The sequence below is a fragment of the Molossus molossus genome, unplaced genomic scaffold (genome assembly GCF_014108415.1).
Source record: "Molossus molossus isolate mMolMol1 unplaced genomic scaffold, mMolMol1.p scaffold_m16_p_3, whole genome shotgun sequence".
NCBI lineage: Eukaryota > Metazoa > Chordata > Mammalia > Chiroptera > Molossidae > Molossus > Molossus molossus.
The window spans coordinates 121963332-121988914 of NW_023425366.1; the positions used below are offsets into that span (position 1 = coordinate 121963332).

Below are 25583 nucleotides of genomic sequence, written 5' to 3' on the forward strand. Positions count from 1 at the left end.
GAATGGTTTTTTTTCTTACTGTTTCTTAGCGCTCTTTTTTGGATATTAAATTTTTGTGAATGATTTGTATTGTAAAAGTATCTCTGTTTGCGTCTTGTCGTTTCACTTTGTGGAGCCTTTTTGATGTACAGAAGTTTTTATTTTAACATAGAAGAATTTTGAGAGAGGAAGGGAGAGGGAGAGATAGAAACATCCATAAGAGAGAACATCAATTGGCCGCCCCCTGCATGCCCCCTACTGGGGATCCGGCCCACAACTTGGGCAAGTGCCCTGACCAGGTACTGAACTGGTGACCTCTAGGTGAGTGGGTCGACACTCTGACGTTCAACTACTGAGCCACACAGGCCTAGCAGAAAAATGTATCTCTTATGCTTAGCATTTTTTGTGTCTTGTTTAAGGAATCGTACCCTACCCCAAGTTACTCTTCCACATTTTTTATCATGGTTTTAAAGTTTTGATTTTAACATTGAAGTCTTCAATTCAGTTTGGAATAGATTTTGCTTAGTGTGAGGTAAGGAGGTATTTCATTTTCTTTTCCATTTGGATAACCAGAAGTCTTAGTGTCATTTACTTTAATTTTCTTTCTGAATCACATCCTTTATAAATTCCTTTAGTGCAGGTCTCTTGATGTTTTAACTTGGATCCCCAAAAAGCAGAGCTTGACAGAGCGGCTTTTGTGCTGCTACTCTATTAAAGGGTTTCAGTCACAGGGAAATAGGAAAGGGGACTAAGGAGTGAGGAGGAAGGAAGGGAGCACAAACGAGGGTAAGTTAATGAACAGGCCATTATTTGGTATTAGGCCTTTTAGATTACTTGCTTTCCTAAATTGGCCTCCAGAGAAGATAATGGAATACTACTGTGTATCAGGGTACCCAGTAGGGACTGGGAGTGTGTATGGGAAGAGACACAAATTTGTCCACCTGACTGCATCTCCATTTGGTCCAAATTTAAATTTTGCCCCATAGAATACTCCTTTGTGTTTCTGGGTGGCACATGTGTGTTCATGTCAGGCCTCAGTGACAACCAGGAAGCCCCTGGGTGGGGCAAGGCAAATTCTACAAAGCAGTCAATGAGAGCAATGATGAGATGTCAGTACTGCTTCCCACCCTTAATTCCAAAGCCTGTGTATTTTAGCTATTGGGGACTTCCCTCAGTAGTCTTCAAAAATGGCTATTGGAAATTTTTCATATCTTTGTACACACAAGCTGTTCCTGACATCAAAAGGTAGCATTTGTTTCCCCACCCCTAGAATCTGCATTGGCTTTTTGACTTGCTTTGACAGATAATGGTAAGAGTAAAGTTCTGGGGTTTGAGCCTAGGCCTTAAAAGGACTGACAGTTTCCACTCCCTCCCTGGGGGGCAGCCAGATGCCATAGTAGGAAGCAGTCTGGGCTTGACTGCTGAATGACAGAGAAAGGGGCCACATGGAGCACCAGAGAGGGGCCAGGCATGTCAGTGAAGCCTCTTGGACCTTCTGTTTCATACAAAGAATTTTGTGAACCCAGTCAACACCACCCAGAGCTGAAGAGCATAGGCCCAGCTAAGCCCTGGCTGAATTCCACAGAATCATAAGAAATAATAAACCACCTTTGTTTCACACTATTGAGTTTCTAAGTGGCTTGCTACATAGAAATAAATATTTGACCTCTTTACCATGAAATGGATCTCTTGATATGAGGCAGTGTTATGCAGGATTCCATGTCAGTAACTCAAAATTTGGCAAGCCTTTGGATGTGTGGGCTGGTGTAGAGGCGCTGTAGTCAGGAAAAGCCAATATACATCTGGATATGTTGACAGTTCCAAAAGGATGAATCACTGTCCCCCTAGAGTAGAAAGAACCCAATGTAACCAATCCACCTTCAAGTAGTGGGCTGCTCTACTCAAAGGAGAGTACCATATCAAGAGTTCATTGTTGCCCTGGCCAGTTTGGCTCAGCAGTTGGAGCGTTGGCCTGCGGACCAGAGTCCCAGGTTTGGTTCCTGCTAGGGGCACGTGCCAAAAAAAAAAGAGTTCATTGTCAACCCTGGTCCGTGTGGCTCACAGTTGATTGGGTGTCATCCTGTGCACCAAGAGGTTGCAGTCTTCGTCTCCAGTAGGGATCCTGCAGGAGGCAGCCGGTCAATGTTACCCTCTCACATAGATGTTTTTCTCTTCTCCCTTTCTCTCTAAAAAAATCAATAAACTATTCTTTAAAAAAAAAAAGTTCATTGTCAGTCTCATGACAATGGCTGGCACTAGAAGAGCCTTGGTGGATGGCAGATTATGAGCTCACAGTGCAATCACAAAGCAGTAATCACGAACCTAACATTAATTCCAGGCTTGACTTAACATTCACAAATCATATGACAGGCACCACTAGAATCCCCATTTCCCACATGTAAAAAAACTGAGTCTGAGAGTAGCTAAATATGTTCAGGATTTCATGGCATTGACCACAAACAAAAAGTCAGCCAGGAATTCCTTCAGCAAAAAGAATTTATTCAGGAAAGAAGAAAGGATTGCAATTCCATTTGTGCAGCCATAGCAAACTGGGTAAGCAAAGGAGAGGAAGTTCTACAGAGGGGAAGAGAAAGTTGGGGAATGAGGGCTATTAAAACCATAGAGTGTTTCCTGTGGGGCTGTCACAAGTGACATAGGGTATGGAAATGCCTACATGAATTGTTTTGTTGTTGTTGTTAATCCTCACCTGAGAATATTTTTTTCATTGATTTTTTTTTTTTTTTAATCCTCACCCGAGGACATTTTTTGATATTTTGTTCAGATAGAGTGGGAGGGAAAGAGAGAGAGAGAAACATCGACGTGAAAGGGACACATCGAGTAGTTGCCACCCGCACAACCCAACCAGGGCTGGGGACAAACTGCAACTGAGGTACGTGCCCTTAGCAGGAACCGAACCTGGGTCTCTCGGGACCACAGGCCGACGCTCTAACCGCTGAGCCAAACCGGCCAGGGCTTTTTCATTGATTTTTAGAGACAGAAAGGGAGAGGGAGAAAGGAAAACATCAATATGGGGGCACATCATCACTGCTTCCTGCACACCCCCTGCAACCCTGGCATGTGTCCAGACCGAGAATTAAACCAGCAACCTTTTGGTGCATGGGACTACACCCAATCAACTGAGCCACATCAGCCAGGGCGGGACCATGGTTTTAAAATATAAATTTGGCTGGGATCTCTGTAGGAGGGAAATATTTAGATACCCGAGAACAAGGGCCCAAACAGGCTAAGCAATTCACACAGCTTAAAAAGCTTGGGCAGCCTACAGGCTTAACAGCAGCCAGTTCCATTTAGAATGATCCAGCCCTGGCCAGGCAGTTCAGTTGGTTAGAGCATCCTCCTGATATATCAAGATTTCGGGTTTGATTCCATGGTCAGGACACATACAAGAATCAACCAATGAATGCATAAATAAGTGGAACAACAAATCGATGTTTCTCTCTCTTTTCCACTCTCTCTAAAAATCAATAAATTAAAAAAACAGTCTGATCCAAAGAGGTCAGGGCCTAAGGTTGAAGCAGTAGATTCAGAGATGCAACTTGAGGGCATCAGGCCACAGACTGAGAAACAAGGTAGTTCTATTAGAACAGGCCTGTTTGGGAAAGAGGCTAAACGAAGCAATTTCCACTAAACAGAGTTAGGCAGACAGCCAGCACAAACAACTTGATTCTTTTTAAAAAATATTTTTGTTTATTGATTTGAGAGAGAGAGGAAGGGAGAGGGAGAGAGATAGAAACATCAATTAGAGAGAATATTGATTGGCCGCCTCCTGCATGCCTCCACTGGGGATTTGGCCCACAACCTGGGCATGTGCCCTGACTGGGAATCAAACCAGCAACCTCTTGGTGCATGGGTGGAAGCTCAACCACTGAGCCACACCAGCCGGGCACGACTTGATTCTTGTAGACTACCACAGTCCCAAGAAACTGACTGAACCCCTAGGGAATCAGGCCAAAGTGTGGAAGGAGAGCTCACAAACAAGGCCTTTTTATATAAAAAGAAAAGAAAAAAAAACACCTTTAAACAATTTCCGAATAAAACCCAGAGGGCTTTAAAATGCAAGGTAAAATGCAAGGTGGACTCAGGAGAAAACTTACCCTTAAGCTTCTGAGAAGGGGAGAAAAACAGGGAATTCCAATGGCTGGCTCTGTGGGCGCCACACTTGTTTGCTCACCAGCCAAGAACTTACCGGGGTCTTCTTTGTACCCTAGATGAGCCCTCAAATGTGTTGACCACAAAGTCAGCCAGGTATTCTTTCAGCAAAAAAAGATTTATTCGGTAATAAAGACAGGTTTGCAATACAGCTCTTGCCACCATAGTGAATCCGGTGCAAGTTTGGGGGTAAGCAATAGAGAGGGTCTTTTATAGTGGGGAAAAGGCAGTGTAAGTGGGAGGGCTGTTAAAACCACAGAACTCTTCTTCTTGTAGGGCTTTCCACCACCACATAGGGCGTTAGAGCTCCCCCTACAGGACTTCCTGATTCCTGCCCACGTTAAAGACTGTCATTAATTTTGAAATTGGCTAGCAAAAAACCACAGGATTTATTTTGTTGTTTTAGTTTGTCTATATTTCTTTGGTTTTATTGCAGGTTAGCCTCTGTAGAGTATATAGGTCTTGGGGCTCCAGAGTTAAATCAGAGTAGAGACGGGTTCCGCCCCTTGGACAACTTGCATGGACCACGCAGCCGCAGTCTCCTCCAGAGCCGAGTTCCACACTCACCCGCCCAGAAACTACATTTCCCAGTAGGCGAAACGCAGGCGCTGACGCATTTCCTCCCGGCTTCCCCGGCGAAGGGAAGAACCGAGTGGGCTCGAGGCGACGCGACCAGCATTCGTCGCCGCCGTCGCTGGTTTGAGAGGACTCGTCGCAGACGTCCCTGTCGTCCCCGCCGGCCACCATGTCTGCCCAGGCGCAGATGCGGGCTCTGCTGGACCAGCTCATGGGGACGGCCCGGGACGGTGAGTCGGGGCGGCCGGCCAGGCGAGGGGTGGGGCGGGAGTGAGGCGAGGCCGCCGGGCGGCCTGAAGCGGGTGCCGCGACTGTCTGCGCCTGCGCTCTCCCCTCCCCCACGCGCGGACGGCAAGCGTCAGGCCTTTGTCTGAGCGGGTTCGCCGGGCAGGCGATCGAGGCCGACTGTTCTCTCACTGGCGACTGATCTTCGGCGGGTTCCTCCCTCCGAGCCCTCTCAGTCGGTGGGGCCCCTTCCCCATTTGCGGTCCTGCCATTAACAACCCGGCCCGACGAGCGCCGCAGCTTCTTCAACCCGGGAGTCGGCCAGAGGCTGGAGTTACTATGGGCTCGGCTCCAGGTCGCCGGCAGCTTGGGAGAAGCGACACCCAAGGGAGCCGATGGGTCTCGAACCCCGGCCGTTCTTGTTCTGTACCATTGCAAGGAGAGCCGTAAATTGAGCTTTTCTTACGTGGGTTCCTGCCGAGTGTTTTTCCAAGACCCCTTCCCCAACCACACAGGAGAGGCTCTGTGTAGCCAGCGCTTGTCAGTCGTTAGGTAGGTTGTATTGTAGGGAGGAGTGCAAGATCATGGTGGTTGTCTCAGGGTTCGGTTACATCTTTGCAAAACTATATACCTGCTGTGGTTTGTGTTTTCTTTTCTACTGAAGTAATGAAGTTGTAAGTTCACACTGGCACATTTCTCAGGGCTGTGCAAATTCTTCGCACTATATTTCATAGGTGAATAAGTGCTTTTTAGCTTTCTTTGTATATTGAGTTGCTTTTGAATTGCTTCCCATATTTTTATTTCATACAAACTGAACAATTGTGGCCCCTCTATTTTATTTATAAAGGTTCAGTGTATCTTTGCCTGCCTACATCAATCTGCAAGGGAGTTGCAGAAAAGCCTCATGTTCATCGAGCCGTGAGTCACAACCAATTTCTAAGCTGTTATAACAAAAAAGTGTTTGCTTTTTTTCACAAGTATCTTTAAAAGTGTAGTTTAGAAAGAAAGCATTTTCAATAAAAAGACACTACATTAATCCTGGATGCTTGCAAATCCTAAAATTTATTCCTCCTTTAGTATTACACAACTCTGTGTCATATACACAGATTAGCTTTAAAATTTGTCACATTCCACTTTGCTTTTTCTTTTATGTATCATTCCCCTGACTTCCTTACTGCAGGTTGGGCAAGAAAACTTTTCCTTTAAAACTTTTCAACAGCGGGCATAAAATTCTGCAGCTGAGGTCTTGAAGAATGCAGATGGGTACAGTATATGTTGGAACTCACAGTGTGTATTGACTAACCTAGCTCCTTTCTGCCTTTTTTTTCTTAAATTTTTTTTTTTTTTTTTAAGTATTGTCTTGTTAACAGTGACTCCCAGGTGCCAACTCTCTTTTTTAAGGGTGGGGGTGAAAGGGGATAGGAAAACTAGGTCTAGATTACTTTTCAGCGGTAGAATTTGAAAGCTTTCCTTGTATTTTTGGGCAAAATACTGCCTACACATTTGTCCACAGCAAATAATTAGATTAATAAGTAGCTTTTGTTGGTGGAAACTGCCAGCTATAGGTCATATGTGGTGATTTCGTGGCCCTCAGAGTAGCATGGGTTTTGGTATCTCATTTCCCACATGTATATGTGGGGCTAATGGCCTTTTGGTGCTCAGCCTTTTACTTCTGATTCCTTGACTTCTTGGCACAATGATGGAGTCAGATCTCATTAAGTGTGATTCTTTATGATACATTTAGCATCAGAAAACATCTGTATTCTGCTCCAGTTGTAAATATCTCTAGATCAGCTTTTCAGTGTATTTGGTAGTCTGCAAATCATCCAAGCGACTTGTACCAGATATACTTTTGTGTTTAACGTGATATTGTCTTATTTAAAACCACAAATAAATTTCAGGAGATGAAACCAGACAGAGGGTGAAGTTTACAGATGACCGAGTCTGCAAGAGTCACCTTCTGGACTGCTGCCCCCATGACATCCTGGCTGGGACGGTAGGTGCATGAGGAGAAGGGGGGGGGGCATCACAGAACACTCAGACTGGGGTGTTGTGTAGGCAGTATAGGTTTTCCAAGTTGAGTTCTGTTTTTCTTTATTAGGTAGAAATCACCTTTATTGCCCCATCAAATGATAAGTTCTGTTAGTTTGGTGGGATTTTATATTGTGGAACATATTTTACTGTTGTAATTCTCTTTCTAAAGTTACCAGGCTTGCCCTGGCCGGTTTGGCTCAGCGGTTAGAGTGTTGGCCCACGGATCAGAGTCCTGGGTTCAGTTCCTGCTAGGGGCACGTACCTTGGTTGCAGTTTGTCCTTGGCCCCAGTTGGGGTCGTGTGGGTGGCGACCACTCAGTGTGTTTCTCCCACATCGGTGTTTCTCTCTTTCTCTTCCCCCTCTCTCCCTCCCGCTCTATTTGAAGATAAATGCAAAAATGTTCTCAGGTGAGAATAAAAAAAATAAAATTTTATTGGGGCTTAATAGGAAAATATAGTATTGGTTAGTAAGTTTGGAAGCGTAAAATAGCTGGGAAGGTATAACTTATCTCAGTGGAAGAACTTTGTTTTCCAAAGGTTCTGGAAGGAGCCGTTAGTATCTTTTCCTGTCAGCGGTGTGAGATCACTAGAGGGTGGAGAACACAGGTGTTTGTACAGTAAAAAAAGTCTGGCCCTGCCCTGGCCAGTTTGGCTCAGCGGTTAGAGCGTCGGCCTGCGGTCCGGAGAGACCCGGGTTCAGTTCCCGCTAAGGGCACGTACTTCGGTTGCAGTTTGTCCCCGGCCCTGGTTGGTTGTGCGGGTGGCAGCCACTCTATGTGTCCCTTCACATCGATGTTTCTCTCTCTCTCCCTTCCTCTCTCTCCCTCCCACTCTATCTGTACAAAAAATGGAAAAATGTCCTCGGGTGAGGATAAAAAAAAAAACAAAAAAAAAGTCTGGCCCTGGCTGGTTTGGCTCAGCGGTTAGAGTGATGGCCTGCAGTCTGGAGAGACCCGGGTTCGGTTCTCGCTAAGGGCACATACCTCGGTTGCAGTTTGTCCCTGGCCCTGATTGGGTCGTGTGGGTGGCGACCACTCGATGTGTCCCTTTCACATCGATGTTTCTCTCTCTCTCTCCCCCTCCCACTCTATCTGAACAAAATAGCAAAAAATGTCCTCGAGTGAGGATAAAAAAAAAAAAAAAGTCTGATATTCTTGATTTAACAGCCACTTGGAATATTTTGGAAGGACCTAGTGAGTGTGGTGTTTGAGCTCGGCTTGGTGTTTAGCTGCCAGGAGAATTGGCCAGTACTTCCCTGCCTTCTTGGAAAAGCTGAAAAGATACTTTTGGAGAGTAACCATGGCACCTGGGCCTATCCTCTGCTTGCTTTAGCTTGAAGGCTGTCACCCAAAGGAAGACAGTGGTGAATTTTCCTTCATTTGTGGTTCCCTAATATCAAAACTGTCTTGACATTTAGAAGTTTTTAGATTGGAAGTAGCACTTAAAATTTGTAGTACTTAAGGTTTTTTAAAAAAATATGTTTAGTATTGAGTTTTTTTAGAGAAGAAGGGAGAGAGAAACATCCATGTGTGAGAGAAACATCGATCGGCTGCCTCTTGCATGCCCCCCACTGGGTATTGGGCCCGCAACCTGGGCATATGCCCTGACTGGGAATCAAACCGGGACTTTTCAGTCCGTGGGACAATGCTTAATCCACTGAGCCACACTGGCTGGGCAGTAGTTATGGTTTTAATGCTTGCTTCTGGTGGTGGTAGTTTTTCTTTTTTTAAAAAATCCTCACCTGAGGATATTTTTCCATTTATTTTCAGACAGAGTGGGAGGGAGGGGTAGAGAGAGAAACACTGATTTGAGAGACACACCCATGACTCTGACCAGGGCCAGGGGACAAACCGCAACTGAGGTACGTGCCCTTGACTGGAATTGAACCTGCAGTTTTGTTTTTTTATTTTAATTCTCACCCGAGGATATTTTTCCATTGATTTTCAGATAGGGGAGGAAGAGGGGGAGAGGGGGAGAGAGAGAGAGAGAAGAAACATCAATGTGAGAGAGACATATCGATCAGTTGCCTCCCAAAGGATCCCAACCAGGGCCAGGAATCGAACTGCAACTGAAGTATGTGCCCTTGACCGGTATCAAACCTGTGACTTTTTGGTCTGCAGGCTGACGCTCTAACCGCTAAGCCAAACTGACCAAGCCTTTTTTTATATATATATTTTATTTTCTCTATTGATTTTAGAGAGAGGAAGGGGGAGGGAGAGAGAGCTAGAAACATCGATGAGAAAGAACATCGATTGGCCACCTCCTGCAGGTCCCCCCTGGGGATCGGGCGCACAACCTGGGCATGTGTTCTGACTGGGAATCAAACCAGCGACCTCTTGGTGCATGGGTCGACGCTCAACCAGTGAGCCACACCGTCCAGGCGGTGGTAGTTTTTTTTTGAGCAACAGAGACATTGTTAGCTTTTAAGCATTTCTGATAGCTGCCACTGATTTTTCAGCTATCGTACAGTTTCATTTGTGGAAACTATATATTTTAAAGAATCTTATTTGATATTTAAAAGAGTGAATGAAGCAAAAGTGAGCTTTTCAGGGACAGTGATTCTAGTTGCAACTTTGACTTCTAGAACCACTGTTGCCCTACCTCTAGATCCCCTATGCAACCAATATGCATGAGCTGCATATGACTTCAGAGTAAGAATTATGAAGAAGAAAAGAAGTTTTAGCATTTAAATGCAGTCAATCTTTGGTAAAAATGAAAATAAACTCCACACTAGGCAGCCCACTGTCGGTATTGGTGACACTGAAGGATATTTTGTTATTGAGCATGGCATACAACTTCTGTGAGTTAGAGCCCAAGAACTAGGCACTGTGAGTCTCTCTAATTTGCCTAGAAGAATTTTATAACCTATGAAGATTTTGATCTCATTTTGAACACAGTTTGAGCTTAAAGGAGTTCTTGGGCTCCATGATTTTTTTTTTTTTTACTAGTTGTGTAAACATGTACTTTTGTTCAGTAGCTTAGACTTAGACTTTAGAGGTGTCTCATTGGATGTTGGGTTTTGTTAACTTGCACTCTGTGACTTGATAGCATGATCCTCAGCATACAAACCTCCCTGTTGCTGTTTAGATGGTCAGAGGCGGTATGTGTGTCTGTACAGAATCTTGCACTCAGGATTTAGATAAGAACTATGCAGTGCTAATTGGCCTGTATGTGCTTACAACACATAATAGTACATCAGGCTAATCTTACTCTTACACAGATTATTTGTTTTAGTAAAAGAGCCTTTTATTTCTCAAATGGGGCAACTGCTCCAATTATATGTCCAGGGTCATTTACCAGGTTAGGAGAATGTTTGGAGGATTCATTTGACTCTGAATCAGTCTATTCTCCTTTATTCCGTTTGGTATACAAAGAGCTACTCAAAAGCCAAGTGTTAGGTTGTGCTTTAATTGCCAAAACCTGATTTCTATCTGCTCTTTCCTTGTCTCTGCAACTTGAGCATCTTAAGTAGTAAAGGTTGCAAGACGGAATGCCTAGAAACTTGTTGCTATCAAGACACATGTTTTCTGGCCTTTTCCTTGCCATTCCCCACCCTCAGTTCTGTTGTTCTCTGATATTCTGTGACTGATGCAGACATAAAATTGGTAAAGGTAATTAATGTGTTTTTCATTATTAGTCCAATTATCTCTGGGTATAAAAGAGATAAAAACCTTTACACTATTAAATGCATCAGTTCTGAGTATCATATAGTCAAGGTGATAAAAGGAAAATAAGACTTCTCAGCCATATTGTTTCTTAATTTTCTTATCATAGTTTAGTATTCAAAAAAGTATTGGTTATTTTGGTGACAGTTGAGACACTAGGTCATGTGCTTTCTAATGGGTATTTGTGTAAACTTTGGTTTGTTTCTTACAGCGCATGGATTTAGGAGAATGTACCAAAATCCACGACTTGGCCCTCCGAGCAGATTATGAGATCGCAAGTAAAGAAAGGGACCTGTTTTTTGAATTGGATGTAAGTTTTATTTGGTGTTAATTAGTCCCTATGGTGAAGAACCAAATATTGAATTAACAGGAATAATGCAACATATGTAAGTTATGAAGCAAACAAGATAGATACCTATTATTCCATCACTGTAGCTGAGGGCTGGAACATGGCTAGTACCATTTTGTGTCTGCTTGTGTGTCCCTAACACTATTCTACATTTTGTATATATCATTTCTGTTAAAAATATTTTTATTACATATTTTTGTGATTTCTTGGATATTACGTTTATCCTTGCTTGTTTTTGAGGCTTATAAAAATGGTTTCATAGTGTGGATAGTTGTTAATAACTTTATTTTTTTCCGTTCAATATTATGTTTCTATTTACCCATTTTGCTGGGTATGGTTTGTTTCCATTGCTGATTGAGTATTCCCCAAACTATTCATTCTTTATTCATAGACAGTTGGGATGATTCTAGGTATTTTTTGCTATTATGAAGAGTATAATGAATATTCTGGAATACCTTCTTGGTGTATGTGTACAAAGATTTATCTAGGATATATTCTATTATCTAGGCTGTATTCCTAGGAGAGGAATTGAAAGCTTGTGAAGGATGCACACGGTCATCCTTTCAAGATAATTCTGTAATGTTTTTTTCTTTTTCTCTCTTGTTTGTTAAAGTGACTGGATCAGTTTACACCCCTGAAGCAATATATACATCTTCACCAGTACTTGTTATTATCAGACTGCTAAATTCTTGAAATTTAGTGATTATAAAATGACATTTCACATCTTTTGTTTATTATTGCCTCCCAAAGGAGCCTTTTAAAAACCTTTTTCTAATTTGTCCTCCTCCTGGATATCTTGATGTCCATGATACCAAAGGTGCCCTACATATCAGTTTATGTATTGTGATTCTTTCCACACCACAGTCACTGTAATAACTAAGATTTTTTCCCCACCCCTTAGGACTAGTTTTACCTCTTCCCCTATTGAGAATGCATGATGTTAGAGTCATTTGTTTTAATTCTTTCTTTTCTCTAATCCTCCAACACTAGTATGACCAGAGGTCAGTGGAGGGGTTTGGTGCCATTAATTTTCCTGAGTTGAAGACTAGGAAGGAACCCAGAGAAAAAAAAACCCAAGGAAAGAATTTTTATACCAAAGGACATTTTATTTATTTTTTATATATATTTTTGTTAATCCTCACCCGAGGATATTTTTCCATTGATTTTTAGAGAGAGAGAGAAACATCGATATGAGAGAAACATGTCGATTGGTTGCCTCCTGCACAACCCCAACTGAGGCCTGGGATGGAACATGCAACCCAGGTATGTGTCTTTGATCAGGAATTGAACCCAAGATGCTCTGGTCCGCAGGCCGATGCTCAAACTGCTGAGCCAAATTGGCCAGGGCGACATTTTAGAGAATATATTGTTGCTGGGGTAAATCCTGTTTAAACCAGTAGTCTTAAAAAGTGATTAAAATTAAGAATTTCTTTTTCAGATACATTCTTTAATAACAGTGTGCTCTCATCATTGTATCTTTGAGTTAATTAAAAATGTCTTTAGCAACAACTCAACTAACACATGGGTCTTGGAAATGATAATTTTCTATATTATGAGTTTTAATTCTTCAATAACCTGAAAATGATTAAATAAAGAGACCATTACCTTGGGATATCAGGCTTCAGAAGCTCATAGGTATACAGATGTATAGGTTGAAATCTCAGTTTTAGTTATGTGATTTTTGGATTACAAACCTTAGCATTTTTACTAAATCAGGAGGTCAGGGCACTTTTTAAATGGCCTGATTAATTTAATGCCAGAGAATAGGTAAATAGAAGTAATTGAGACTACAGAAAGAGACTGAAATATATATAGTAGTTCAGTTTATTATGAAGGGTGTGTGTTCAGTCAAGAGTAGAGAAGCTTGGGTGTTAATGAACAGTGTTGGAAACTGTGCATTAGCCAGTTGGAAAAATAGCAAATTGAATTCCCAAAAAGTGAATTTTGTTTTTGTCATCTTCAGATGTTACAAAGCCTAGATAGAAGCTGTAAGAGAAAGGTAGATGTATTTGTCTATATGAAAAGTTAAGATATTATCATGTGAAGAATTTCCATACATAAAATAATAAATGAGCAAAATGTTTGTAGTATATATGATGATGGGCTAGTTTCCATTGTACAGTAAATCTTCACTTAATGTCGTTGGTTGGTTCTGTGACTTCAAGTGAAACGATATTAAAACAAACAATTTTACCATAGGCTAATAGTAGATATAAACAAGAGTAAAATAGCATCTCATGGATGTTGAATGATATATTATTTGAGGACCTGCTATACATAAAATTCATCATGATTAACAAGAATAGTATCAATATCTCAATAGAAAATGGTCAAAGGATATTTCCTAGCAGGCATTTAATCCTATGGCAGGTGCTTACCTTCACTCAGAACTAAAAAGATGGAGAGTTAAGTAATCCTGATACACTTCCTGGATATTTGAGCATCTCAAGGTGTGAAGACATGTTCCACCAGTGCCAGTGGTGAGAGTATGTCTGCTACACTTGCATATGTACAAAGATACATTTACTTCAGAATATTCTTAGAGCATTATAACTGCAGAAAGCAGGAACCAAGAAGATTACCTTGGTAAGGGACTGGCTAGATCATGGCTCTTTATGATGGAATGATGTATAGCTGTGAAAAGAGGATTGAGGTAGTCTAGTGTATGTTGATTTGAAATTACCTCTTAGGTAGGTTAATGGAAAAGCAAAATTTTGTTATGATGCGTTTTGTTATAGTGTTTTTCAAAAAAGGAGGGTGTTTTACACTTGTTGACATGTTTAGATATGCAGAGTAATTTTAGAGGAATCCAAGATATTATGAACACTCTTGTCTTGGTTTGAGAGCTAGAGCAGGTCAAAAGACCTTTTAGTGCTGTGTGAAAATCGACCACATTCGGGAACTGCTTTTTCTTTTAACAAGGTACCTACCCCTCCCCCCATCTCCTTAAAAATAACTGACTTTTTAGAAAGCTTATATTGAAATGTTTGATAACCTGTGCTGTGAACACTTGGAAGAGGTCCTCCTGACCTGGAGCAGCCGTGTTGTAGAAGGGCAGTCTGTCAGGAACTGTCAGCATGTCCAGTGCACATATATTGTATGCTCCTCCCAGAACTCCACAACTGGGAAGGTATCTTAGAGATTTGTGCAAATGAGTAAGTAGAAAAAATGGTTGTTGCAACTTTTTTTCAATAGGAAGAAAAGCTATAGTGAAACTATTAATGGGGGACTGGTTATACAAGCTATGGTCCTGTCCTGATGGTTTATGAAGCTTTAAGCAGTATGATACCTCTGGGTGTCAGGGAAGGAGAGTTAACCTTAAATTTTTTTTTTTTTTACAATAATGGCATTAGATATAATTCACATGCCATAGAATTATCCTACCTTTAAAATTTTTAATTTATACATATAGGTAGTGTTTGGATATGTCTGGCTACTTTAATAATAAAAGTGGCCTGACTTTAAAATAGCAAGGTATAGTCCGGCCGGTGTGGCTCAATGGTTGAGCGTCGACCCATGCACCAAGAAGTCTCTAGTTGGATTCCCGGTCAGGACACATGCTCAGGCTGTGGGCCTGATCCCCAGTGTGGGGCATGCAGGAGGCGGCCATTCGATGTTCTCTCTCATTGATGTTTCTATCTCCCTCTCCCTCTCACTTCCTCTCTCCCTCAAATCAATAAAGAAAAAAAAAATACCAAGGTATATTAACTTATTTCCTTAGTTTTGCATAATAAACTTAGAAAAAAAATAAAGTTTTTTATCAAAATATAGATTTGTTAAATTAATTTGATGAAAATTATTTTTGGTAATAGTATGTAGTCATTGTTACAGATTACAGAGCCCTAGAAGGCTCTGAATCTTCACATGAGAAGCTTCCCCTTTTCATGTGACTGGCCATCCAGTGCCTATCTATTGAGGTCACTTTTACCTTACAAAGAATGTCCATTCAGAATGAACAATTTATCAGAGAGGCTAGTTGTGATTTTTTAAGCAGAACACATGAGGAGCTTTTTGGCCAGATGTGGTCAGTGGATCCACTATTGCTTACCTGCTGCTGACTCCTGGTAAATTGTTGCCACTTGGCTCCCAGCCTACCATGTAGTCCATGTATTGTCAAAGTACCAGGCTTGGGACAAATAGCTTCCAAGTGTCCTATTTTGTTTGTTTGTTTGTTAGTTCATCCTTACCCGAGGATATTTTTCCCATTGAAATTTTAGAGAGAGTGGGAGGGAGGGAAGGTGGGGGAAGAGAAACATTGATGTGAGAGAGACACATCAACTGGTTGCCTCCCGAACATTCCCAGACCAGGGCGGGAAATGAAGCCCTCGACCCTTTGGTCCTCTGGCTGACACTCTAACCACTGAGCAAAACCAGCCAAGACCCAGGTGTCCATATTGAGGTTGGTTTCTGGAAGGGCTACAGTGTTATCACTATTGGCAGATAGACACATTTCATTTTCACAAGTTGTGAACCATCACTGAGCCATGAATTGTTCTGATTTTTCTTAAATTATCTTTGTGTAGCTCACCAAATGTTTTGGTAGAATCTCTTTATTGTTGGCAATAATTCTGTGAGGTGGGTGAAACATTTATCTCCAAAGTCTCTGAAAGTGCTGTAAGTTTAATGTTTGCCAGAATTCATTGAAGCAGCATGATGTGATGCTGGGTGGGAGAAGAATCAGATTCTGTTCAGTAGATCAATCAGGGATGTTTAGGAGGTTTTTTTTAATCCAGGTTATATTGCAGAGACAGCTGACAAAAAGTATAACATTTATTTATTTATTTTTTTCCAAGATGTTTTTAATTGATTTTTTTAGAGAGAGAAGTAGGGAGAGGCAGAGAGGGAGAAAGAGAAACATCTATGTGAGAAAGAAATATCAATCGGCTGCTTCCTGCACCCCTCTATTGGGGATTGAACCCGCTATCTGGGCATGTGCCCTGAACTGGGAATCGAACTGGGACCTTGCAGTCTGTGGGATTGACACTCAATCCACTGAGCCACACTAGCTGGGCAACATTTGTTTAAATATTGAAAACATTTGGTCAAATATATTTAATATAGCAGGCATTTGAATTAATATTTTAAATCATTTTTATTATGCAGAGGTGTTTTTTCAGAACAAGTTGTTAAAGTCAGAGCAACATGAAAGCTTTGCATCTAGATGATACTAAGACACCCACGCCTTTTGTTTATTTTAGAAAAGAAAAGCTCTTAAAACTCGATTTATTAATTCATGATGCAATTGTTTATTTGTATATACCTTTGTTATTTTTTTAAATATGTTTTTATTGACTTTTTTAGAGAGAGGAAGGGGGAGAGAGAGAAACATTGATATGAGAGAGAAACATCAATCAGCTGCCTCCTGTATGTTCCACACTGGGAATTGAGCCAGCAACCCCAGGCACGTGCCATGACTGGGTGTTGAACTGGGACCTCTCAGTCCATGGGACTGACGCTCAATCCACTGAGCAACACCAGCTGGGCCATGATGCAGTAAGTTTAAAGGAAAATTCTCTTTACTGAAGGTAGCACTACTATTAAAATCTATTTTATTTCTTAATTAGTTGTTGAGCTTGTAAGTGATATTTGATTTTTAGTAGATCTTTTGTAAGAACTCATCAGCCCTTTTTACAAATTTGAAATATTTATAGACTTTGAGTCGCCTCTAAGCAATTTGTAAGAAATTATCCTAAAATAGTATTTGTCTATGTATGAGAAGACATAAGATGTTTATTGTATCATTTTGAATTAGTGCAATTGAAAAGTCCCAACTATGTATTTATTAGAGGGGTTAAAATAGTTGTATTAAAATAGAGTAAAATACTGCACAGCTGTAGATCTTTGAAGACATGTACACATGTACATTGATATGAAAAATATAAAAAGGAAACTTGCAAAACCTGTTTGGCTGGAATAAAAATTGTATGCTTTTTAGATACATTTTTTTAAAATGTCATTTTTTGAATTACAGTTTACATTCAATATTATCTTGTATTTCAGGTGTACAAAGTAGTGGTTGGACAATCATATACTTTACAAAGTGGTTCCCCTGATATTTCATGTACCCACCTGGCACTGTACATAGTTATTACAATGCTATTGGCTATATTCCCTGTGCTGTACTTTACATTCCCATGACTATTTTGTTAACTACCAGTTTACATTTTAACACAGTTTGAATAAGTATATACCAAACTCTTTTTTTTGTTTGTTTGTTTTTCTTATCCTTACCCAAGGACCCTTTTCCATTCTTTGTTCAGATAGAGTGGGAGGGAGAGAGAGAGAGAGAGAGAGAGAGAGAGAGAGAGAGAGAAACATCGACGTGAAAGGGACACATCGAGTGGCTGCCACCTGCACAACCCAACCAGGGCCGGGGACAAACTGCAACCAAGGTATGTGCCCTTAGCGGGAACCGAACCCGGGTCTCTCTGGACCACAGGCCGACGCTCTAACCGCTGAGCCAAACCGGCCAGGGCTATACCAAACTCTTTAAGCGATTATTTCTATGTTATATAAAGTTGTTAGGTCCAGTCAAATTGTTGACATAGTAGGCAGAAATGAAAATTTGAAAGTATTTATACCTTGTGACTTATTTCTACAAATCTGTATTCTAAGGAAGTAATTGAAACAGGCTAACTTTTTTTTTTTTTTGGATTAAACAAGTTTATTGACTTACAGTTTTCGAGGCCAGATGTCTGAGATCAAGGTGTTGGTAGGTTGGTTCTTTCTGGGGGCTGTGAGGGAGAATGTGTTCCATGCCTCTTTCCTTGCTTCTGATGGTCTGCTGGCAATCTTTGGTGTTCTTTGGGTTGTAGAAGCATCACCCCATCTCTGCCTTCATCTTCACTTGGCGTTCTTCCTTTGTGTCTACAGGCAAACATTGATACACAAAAATGTTTGTGGTAGGATTTTTTATAAGATTGAGAAATTGGACACAACAAAAATGCTCAAGAGGGAAACGAATGAACAAACTGTCATAGACGGTGCCCTTGAAACTTACGAAACTTATTTAATGACTTAATTGCTTATGATATGAGCAAGACAAAGACACTAAATTATATACTGGAGATTTCAACTCTAAACTTGGGTCTGTGCACTTAATCAGCATTTATAGACCTGAATTCAAAGCCCTTGTCCCCTGTGCCTTTTCCACTTCTGGGAGACAGTCCCTTTATATATTGCTTTAAAATACAAAGAAACACTTTTTTAAAAAACATTTTTTCTTTATTGGTTTTATTTTATTTTTAAAGCTTTATTTTTTTTTTTTTATCCTCACCCGAGGATATTTTTGCATTTGTCTTGAGATAGAGCGGGCGGGAGAGAGAGAGGAAGAGAGAGAGAAACATTGATGTGAGAGAGACACATTGACTGGTTGCCACCCGCACAACCCCTACCGGGGTAGGAGACGAACTGCAACCAAGGTACGTGCCTTTAGTGGAAACCAAACCTGGGACTCCCTGGTCTGCAGGCCAACACTCTAACCGCTGAGCCAAACTGGCTAGGGCTCTTTGTTGATTTTAGAGAGATAGGCCCTGGCCAATTTGGCTCAGCGGTTAGAGTGTTGGCCTGTGGTCCAGAGAGACCCGGGTTCGGTTCCTGCTAAGGGCACGTACCTCGGTTGCAGTTTGTCCCCGGCCCTTATTGGGTCGTGTGTGGGTGGCAGCCACTTGATGTATCCCTTTCACATCAATGTTTCTCTCTTCCTCCCACTCCATCTGGAAAAAATATCGAAAAATGTCCTCAAGTGAGGATAAAAAAAGAAAAAATAGAGAGAGAGAGAGAGAGAAACATTGATGAGAGAGAACATCGAATGGCCACCTCCTGCATGCCCTGCACTGGGGATCGGGCCTACAACCTGGGCATGTGTCCTGACCGAAAATCAAACCAACAACCTCTTGGTGCATAGGTTGATGCTCAACCACTGAGCTACATACACTGGCTGGGCTCAAACACTTCTCAAAAGCAACAGCTTACTGCCTGGCATGGATATTTCTATCTTTCTCTCTCTCTCTTTCTCTTCCTCTCTATCTAAAAGTCAATAAAAACATTACAAAATAAAAATATTTTTGAAAATGTGTTAAGGAAAAAATTTTATCATACAGAAGTGAATAGAATAATGAAATCTCTGGGTTTTATCTCCCAGATTTCAGTGATTATTGACATGAAGACTTGTTTTGTCTTTATCCTGTCATTCCCCACTGGATTATTTTACAATGGCTCCTAGTCATAGAATTTCATCTGTAGATTCTGCAAGTAGTATAACTAGAAGATAAAAATTTTATTTAAAATACTATAATTTAGCCCTGGTGAGTGTGGTTTAGTGGTTAGAGTGTTAGTGCTTGCACTGAAGGGTCATGGTTTTGATTTTCAATCAAGGTCATGTACCTGGGTTGCAGATTCAATCCTTGGCTTTGGTTCTGGTCGTGGCTCTTACAGGAGACAACTAATCTATGTTTCTCTCACATGAGTGTCTTTTTCCCCTGTTCCCCACACCTCTCTTCCTTTCACTCACTCTAAAAATCATTGGAAAAAATATCCTCGGGTGAGGACTAATAAATAAAAAGATAATAATAATAATCATAAGTACAATTTCTTTTTTTTTTTAATCCTCACTGAGGATGTTTTTTCACTGACTTTTACATAGAGTGAGGGGGTGAGAAACGTCAATGTGAGAGAAACACATCGACTGGTTGTCTCCCACATGACATCAGCTGGGGCTAGGATCAAACCTGCAACCATGGTATGTACCCCTGACTGGGAATTGAACCCACCACTTGACAGTATGTGGGCTGACGTTCTAACCACTGAGCAAACCAGCCAGGGCTAAAATATAATTTCTTGCCCTGGCCAGTTTGGCTCAGCAGTTAGAGTGTCAGCCCGTAGTCCAGAGAGACCCGGGTTCGGGTTTCTTAACATTTTATAGGTATTGTTCAAATATTCCAGATGGACTCAACAAGGATTTTATTTAGTTATTGGTTTGACTCAGGATCCAAATTAAGGAACACGTGTTAGAATGCTTTGTCAATCTTTTAAAATCTATTTGAAGACATTAATTTTTAAGTCATTTCTAGGAGTTTGTTGATGGTATCTTCATGATGTTTTTTTAAACATGTTTTTCCTTATTTTTGAAATTCCCTGTAACTTAGGAGTTAGATTAAAGTTCTTTGACCACAATATTTCAGAGGCAGAGCTTTGCACTTCCTGTCAAATCACATTGGGGAACAGTATGGTCATTGGGCTTGGGTGTTGAGCAGACAGCTTGCTGTTGGTTGTAAATGTCCCCATTAGCTTTTGGCCTAATGCTTTAAGCAGCAATTGAGGATTGTTGCCTAGATCAGTTATTTAACGAGGGTTGCAGTATCTCTTATTAATTTAAAACCATGTAGAACATTCGCATGGTTCAAAATTTAAAAGTTATTAAAGGTATGCTGTCAAATCTCTCTTCTCTATTCCTTTTTTTTGTTTTGTTTTGTTTTAAATCTTCAGATAGAGCAGGAGGGAGAGTGGGAGGAAGAGAGAGAGAGAAGCATCGATTTGAGAGACACATCTACTGGTTGCCACCCATACAGCCCCAACTAGGACCAGGGACAAACTGCAACCGAGGTACGTGCCCTTAGCGGGAACCAAACCCAGGACTTTGGTCCATGGGCTGATGCTCTAACCCCTGAGCTGAACCGGCCAGGGCTCTTCTATATTTTTAAGTTACCTGGTTGCCACCAGAGGTAACCAGTTGTTAAGTTTCTTCAGTTAGCTAGAGTTTGTGTGGATAACTGAGGGGAAAGTATGCATTTCCTTTTTGTACATAAACAGTCTACTGTGCACTTATTCTACTCTTACTCCTCCTTTTTGTTTAACTTCTCAGTATATTTTTTAGACTATTTCCTATTGGATAAGGTTTTCTTATTCCTTTTTATGGCTACATGGTATTCCAAAGAGGATAGGTATCTATTTTATATGGCCAGTCCCCCGTGACGATCATGGTGTGTGCTGCATTACACATTGGCACATCATACATATATCTGGGAAAGATTCCTAGAAGCAGGACTGTTGGGTCAGAACAGTACATGTTTGTCATCTTGATGGTTAGTGCCATGGCGAATGCTTCTACTCATGGTCGGTGAGATTTCCAATTTTCACGTCTTCACTAACATGAGTTGTCAAACTTTGGGTCTTTGCCCGCCAGAGACCCAAAAGGTATAAAAATGTATTTCATTGTGGGCCTGACAAAATTGTCATTAAAATATTTCCTTGTCTAGCTATTCCGTGCCTTTACCCTCAGTTTGCGCTTGATGGGCAGGACTTCTGGCACTTTCCCACTCAGGAGCCACCCAAAACTCAGGTGTTTTATGGGGGGGGAGGGTGCCTCCCAGTCTTCTCTTTAGCTTCTTCCAGCCTAATGCAGCCTCAGCCTGACCATGCCAGGGCCAGGCCTTGATCTTGATTTCTTCAGTGTTTGTTCAGGAATTCCCTAGGAAAGGGTGTGTATTTGCTACTAGGTAATCTATATAAGTGCATTCAAGTTTCTAAACTTGAACACTGGCAAATAGCAATGTTGATTCATTAGTCTAACCTGTGGAAAAGTTACGGAGCACTACATTTCTTCAATATTCATATGTTGAAAATGTAAATGACTCGTTTCTGTTTAATTTAGTGAAAGTACAGTTAACCTTTTCCTTATTGTCTTGCTCTGTGATGGTATATTTGACAGAACAACACACCATATCAACTAATTTCCAAACTGTCTTTAATATACCAAATGTGACCAGTTTTGATTATACCTAGTTTTTCTGTCTTGGATGTACAGTATATACTAGTTATATTTTATAAGTCAGATATCCCAGGTTAGAATCTCTGTGTCACCTTTGGGCAAGTTCTTTCACCTCTTTCTTTTCATCTAGAAACTGGGCTGCTGATAACTGCCTCAGAGTTGTGAGGATGGTTTAGGAAGCCAAAACACAGCAGACTTCTTATACCATCACTTGGTAGTTTAGAAACTATACCTCAGTTTCTTTCCCTGGGAAATAGAGATGTTAAGAGTCCCTACACGGTTATTTTGAGGCATGTGTGCAACAGGCAACGCTGCACAGCGCCACGTTTGCCATGACCATTTTGACAATGTGGTGGTGTCTTAGATTCACCTGATTGCTGGCCGGTGTCACTGCTGCTGGGCAGGCAGGGTCAAGAACTGCACAGACAGTCCTGTGTGTGAAGGGACGGTCTCCTGCAGCAGCAATGAGAACTACTGTATGCCAGTGCTACACTCAAGTTCCCTTAGTAGTTCATGTTTCATCTCATCACCTTTGAGTTGGAGAAGTCGTGTGACTTTCTAGTAAGTGGTAGGTTGTAATTAGGACTTAATTTTTAGACGCAAGTAATTTTTAGATTCAAGTACCTTTAAAAAATATAATTTAGACCTACTCTTTGATTTAGGAACCGCTCTGAAACTGAGAAAGAAGCACATTGAAGAGAGGGAGAGGCCGGAGAATAGAGCCATCTTTTAAAGAACCTGGCAGTTAGCCCTAGCTAGGTGGCTCACTTGGTTGGAACATCATCCTGTACACCAAAAGATTTCGGGTTCAATTTCTGTTCAGGGCAGATACTTAGGTTGTGGGTTTGATCCCTGGTAGGGGTAGGTATGGGAGGCAGCTGATCGATGTTTCTCTCTCTCTCTCCCCCCTTCCTCTCTTCCCCTTTCTCTAAAATCAATAGAACATATCCTCGGGTGAGGATTTTAAAAAAGGGGTGGGAGGAGAATAGAAAGAACCTGGTAGTTAAAAGATGTCTCTGCCATCTACCTGTTCTATTTTGTGAAGTTTACTGTTTAGTTTATAACTTATAGGACTCTAATTTTTTCTTGCCAAGCCAATTTGGGTTCTGCTTAAGATATAAGTGGTTTCTCTAATTGGTAAAGACAGTGGCAGGGTGTGAAATGTCTGTTCCCTACTTGGCCCCTGATGAGTGGATCCTCTGGATCTGTGTCAGGCGTGAGGTGGCTCTGTGTAGACATTAGAGGGGATCAGCACTAGTCTCAGTGCCTGTGTGTGGGTGAACTGGGGTATCTCAGGCCATTCTCTTAGAAGCTGTTGTCCTTGATGAGCACAGGTGGTACATGACCCATATCAGTTCACTGGCACTTTGATCCCAGTGAGTTCGAACTTGTTAGCACAACTGATTTACTCTACATTTTTCCAGGAAATAACTGTGTACAGGCGAACAAATGCCAATCATTTGCTTTCCTGATTGTTTGATTTGTACATTGTGAAATATTCTAGTAGAGAATATTTGGGTGACCAACAACAGGAAAGAGGCCTTGAATTCCAAAGTCATAGAGTGAAATCTGGGGGTTAACCTTGGTGAATGACGTATCCTGGAGGACTCAGCACCACCACAGAGTCTCTTCCCTGTCTTGACCTACTTTCAAGAATGCATTTAATTTTATGCATAACCAATGGACATAGACAACAAAGCTGGGGAAGAGGTGCAGGGGATGGGGAGGAAAGTGTCAGTGGGGGGAAAAGGAGAAACATCTGTAACAAAAACAAATTAATAAAAATAATTTTTTAAAAAAATGCATTTAATTTAAAAAAGTGTTTGCCCTGGCTAGTTTTGTTCAGCGGTTAGAGTGTCGGCTGGAAGAACTCTCACATGGATGTTTCTTTCTCTCTCTCTTCCCACCTTTCTTCTCCACTCTTATCTAAAAGTCAATGGAAAAATATCCTCGGATGAGGATTAACAAAAAAAAAAAAGGAAAGGAAAGAAAGAAGAATATTTAAGATTTCTGGAGGAGACCATAACCCTCTCCAGTGATCCTCCTGTTTATTCCCGTGACAGTCCATCCTTGTGGAGCACTTTCTTAACAGCTGACTCGCTCTCTCCTGGCCATCTTTGGGGGGAGGGGTATAGAGTACCACTTGATCTGATGGCCTAGTTTTCATCTGCCTTGCTATCATTTCCACCCAAAATTTTCTTTTCCCTATTTTTTTTTTTTTTTTTTTTTAGTGATAGAGCATACTGTCTGACCCTGTCATCCATGGCTATACTCACTTGCTTTCATACTTAACTTGATGCTGACATTAGTAGGCTGGCTTGTGGGTGTAACTTAGGAGGTGCTGCTTATTACTGGTTGTAGCCTGAAAGCTGGACACACTAGGAAATCACTTTTCCTGTTTGTATGTATATGAAGTTATGTTGGGGCCTTTGACTAGTATGGCAAATTAACTGCTTAGCATATGTGACAGCTTGTTAATTAGTATTTTATTGTTTCCCACCAACACTCTTCAGAGTAAGTAATTTGATTTTTAGAGTTTCTTTTCTTTTATCTCTTTGGGTAAGTGATATACCAGTTCTCCTGCTACTTTAGACACTAGGCAATAACTAAACGTATTCACAGCTCTCAGTAATATTTGTTCTATTGTTTTGTTTTGAGGTGGAAGGGGGAGCTCTACCCTCAGAACATGAGGGGTAATATTTGCGTGGCTCACAAAGACCAGTGAGTACATCATCTGCATTTCCCACAGCTCACCAGAGGAGGGCTCTAACACCAGTCTCAGTCCAGCCTTTTCTGTCCCTCAGAGAACACTATTCATTATGGCCAAGTGTTGTAATTTTCCTTAATATTTTCTTGGAAACGTTATTGAGGGATGGGGGTCCTTTTACAAATTTTGGAACTAAATAAATCAGATGAGAAGACCATGCTTCTGAATGATCATTTGGTTTAACAAAGCCCTTTGATTTAATGTGACTATGGATGTGTTGGCTGGAGTGTAGTTTAAGATCTTCCCACTGAACTTACAGGCTTTAAGAAACCAACCCAGGAGTTTTTCCTGTCGAACAAATGGGTTCTGAGATTGTACATGTAGTTGATCCTAGCTGTCTGCTTCTCCTGTGCTAGGCAATGGATCACTTGGAGTCCTTTATCGCTGAGTGTGATCGGAGAACCGAACTTGCCAAGAAGCGGCTGGCAGAGACACAGGACGAGATCAGTGCAGAAGTTTCTGCAAAGGTATGCCTGGGAGGTTTTCACCTTGAGTTATTTTAAAGCTTGTCTTTTTAGCATCCCACATAAAACAGGAAATGGGAAGTGGGAATACGGTTGAACTGTGGTACGTACATCCATATCACGGGATGAAGGTACATCTGTATAATTGGCCTGGGTGTCAGCTGCATTATTCTTCTGTTCTCCCTATGCAGTGGAACTAAATCTGTTCATTGGTTTTGTTTTGTTTTTTGTTTTTTTCTTTCAGTTTTGTAAAAGCATTTCTTAGGATATATGCAGTTGTTCACTGTACTAAAGGTGCTATTTAATTTCTGAAAGTAAATATAAATAATAAGGTTTTTTGTTTACAGTATAAGTTTATGTATTTAAACCTAGACATTTTTCATCTTACCCAAAGATTGAACTATGGTAGGAGACATAAAAAGAGACAGCCTAGAAAATGACCAATGTGTTGTTTTTTGCAACTGTATTGGAAGTGACAGAGATGCCACTTTTTTTAATCCTCACCTGAGTGTGTGGGGGGGTGAGAAACATTGATGTGAGAGAGACACATCAATTGGTTGCCTCCCACACAACCCTGACCAGGGTC

The 25583-nt window shown here is 41.2% G+C and overlaps 1 protein-coding gene across 7 annotated transcripts in view; it reads left to right on the forward strand.

Moving 5' to 3' along the window:
* Window positions 1-4792: 4792 nt before the first annotated feature.
* LUC7L (LUC7 like) overlaps window positions 4793-25583 on the forward strand; it is a 34965-nt gene continuing 14174 nt past the window's right edge. For 2 of the 7 annotated variants that reach the window (XM_036279062.1, XM_036279059.1), the window contains exons 1-4: window positions 4793-4955; window positions 6852-6946; window positions 10861-10959; window positions 24890-25000. In XM_036279062.1, the coding sequence (XP_036134955.1) occupies window positions 4895-4955; window positions 6852-6946; window positions 10861-10959; window positions 24890-25000 (366 nt within the window). In that variant the 5' untranslated portion in view covers window positions 4793-4894. Of the gene's footprint in view, window positions 4956-5210; window positions 5503-5797; window positions 6947-10860; window positions 10960-24889; window positions 25001-25583 lie in introns of those variants that run through there. The other 5 variants (XM_036279065.1, XM_036279063.1, XM_036279061.1 and 2 more) reach the window with 5 other exon arrangements.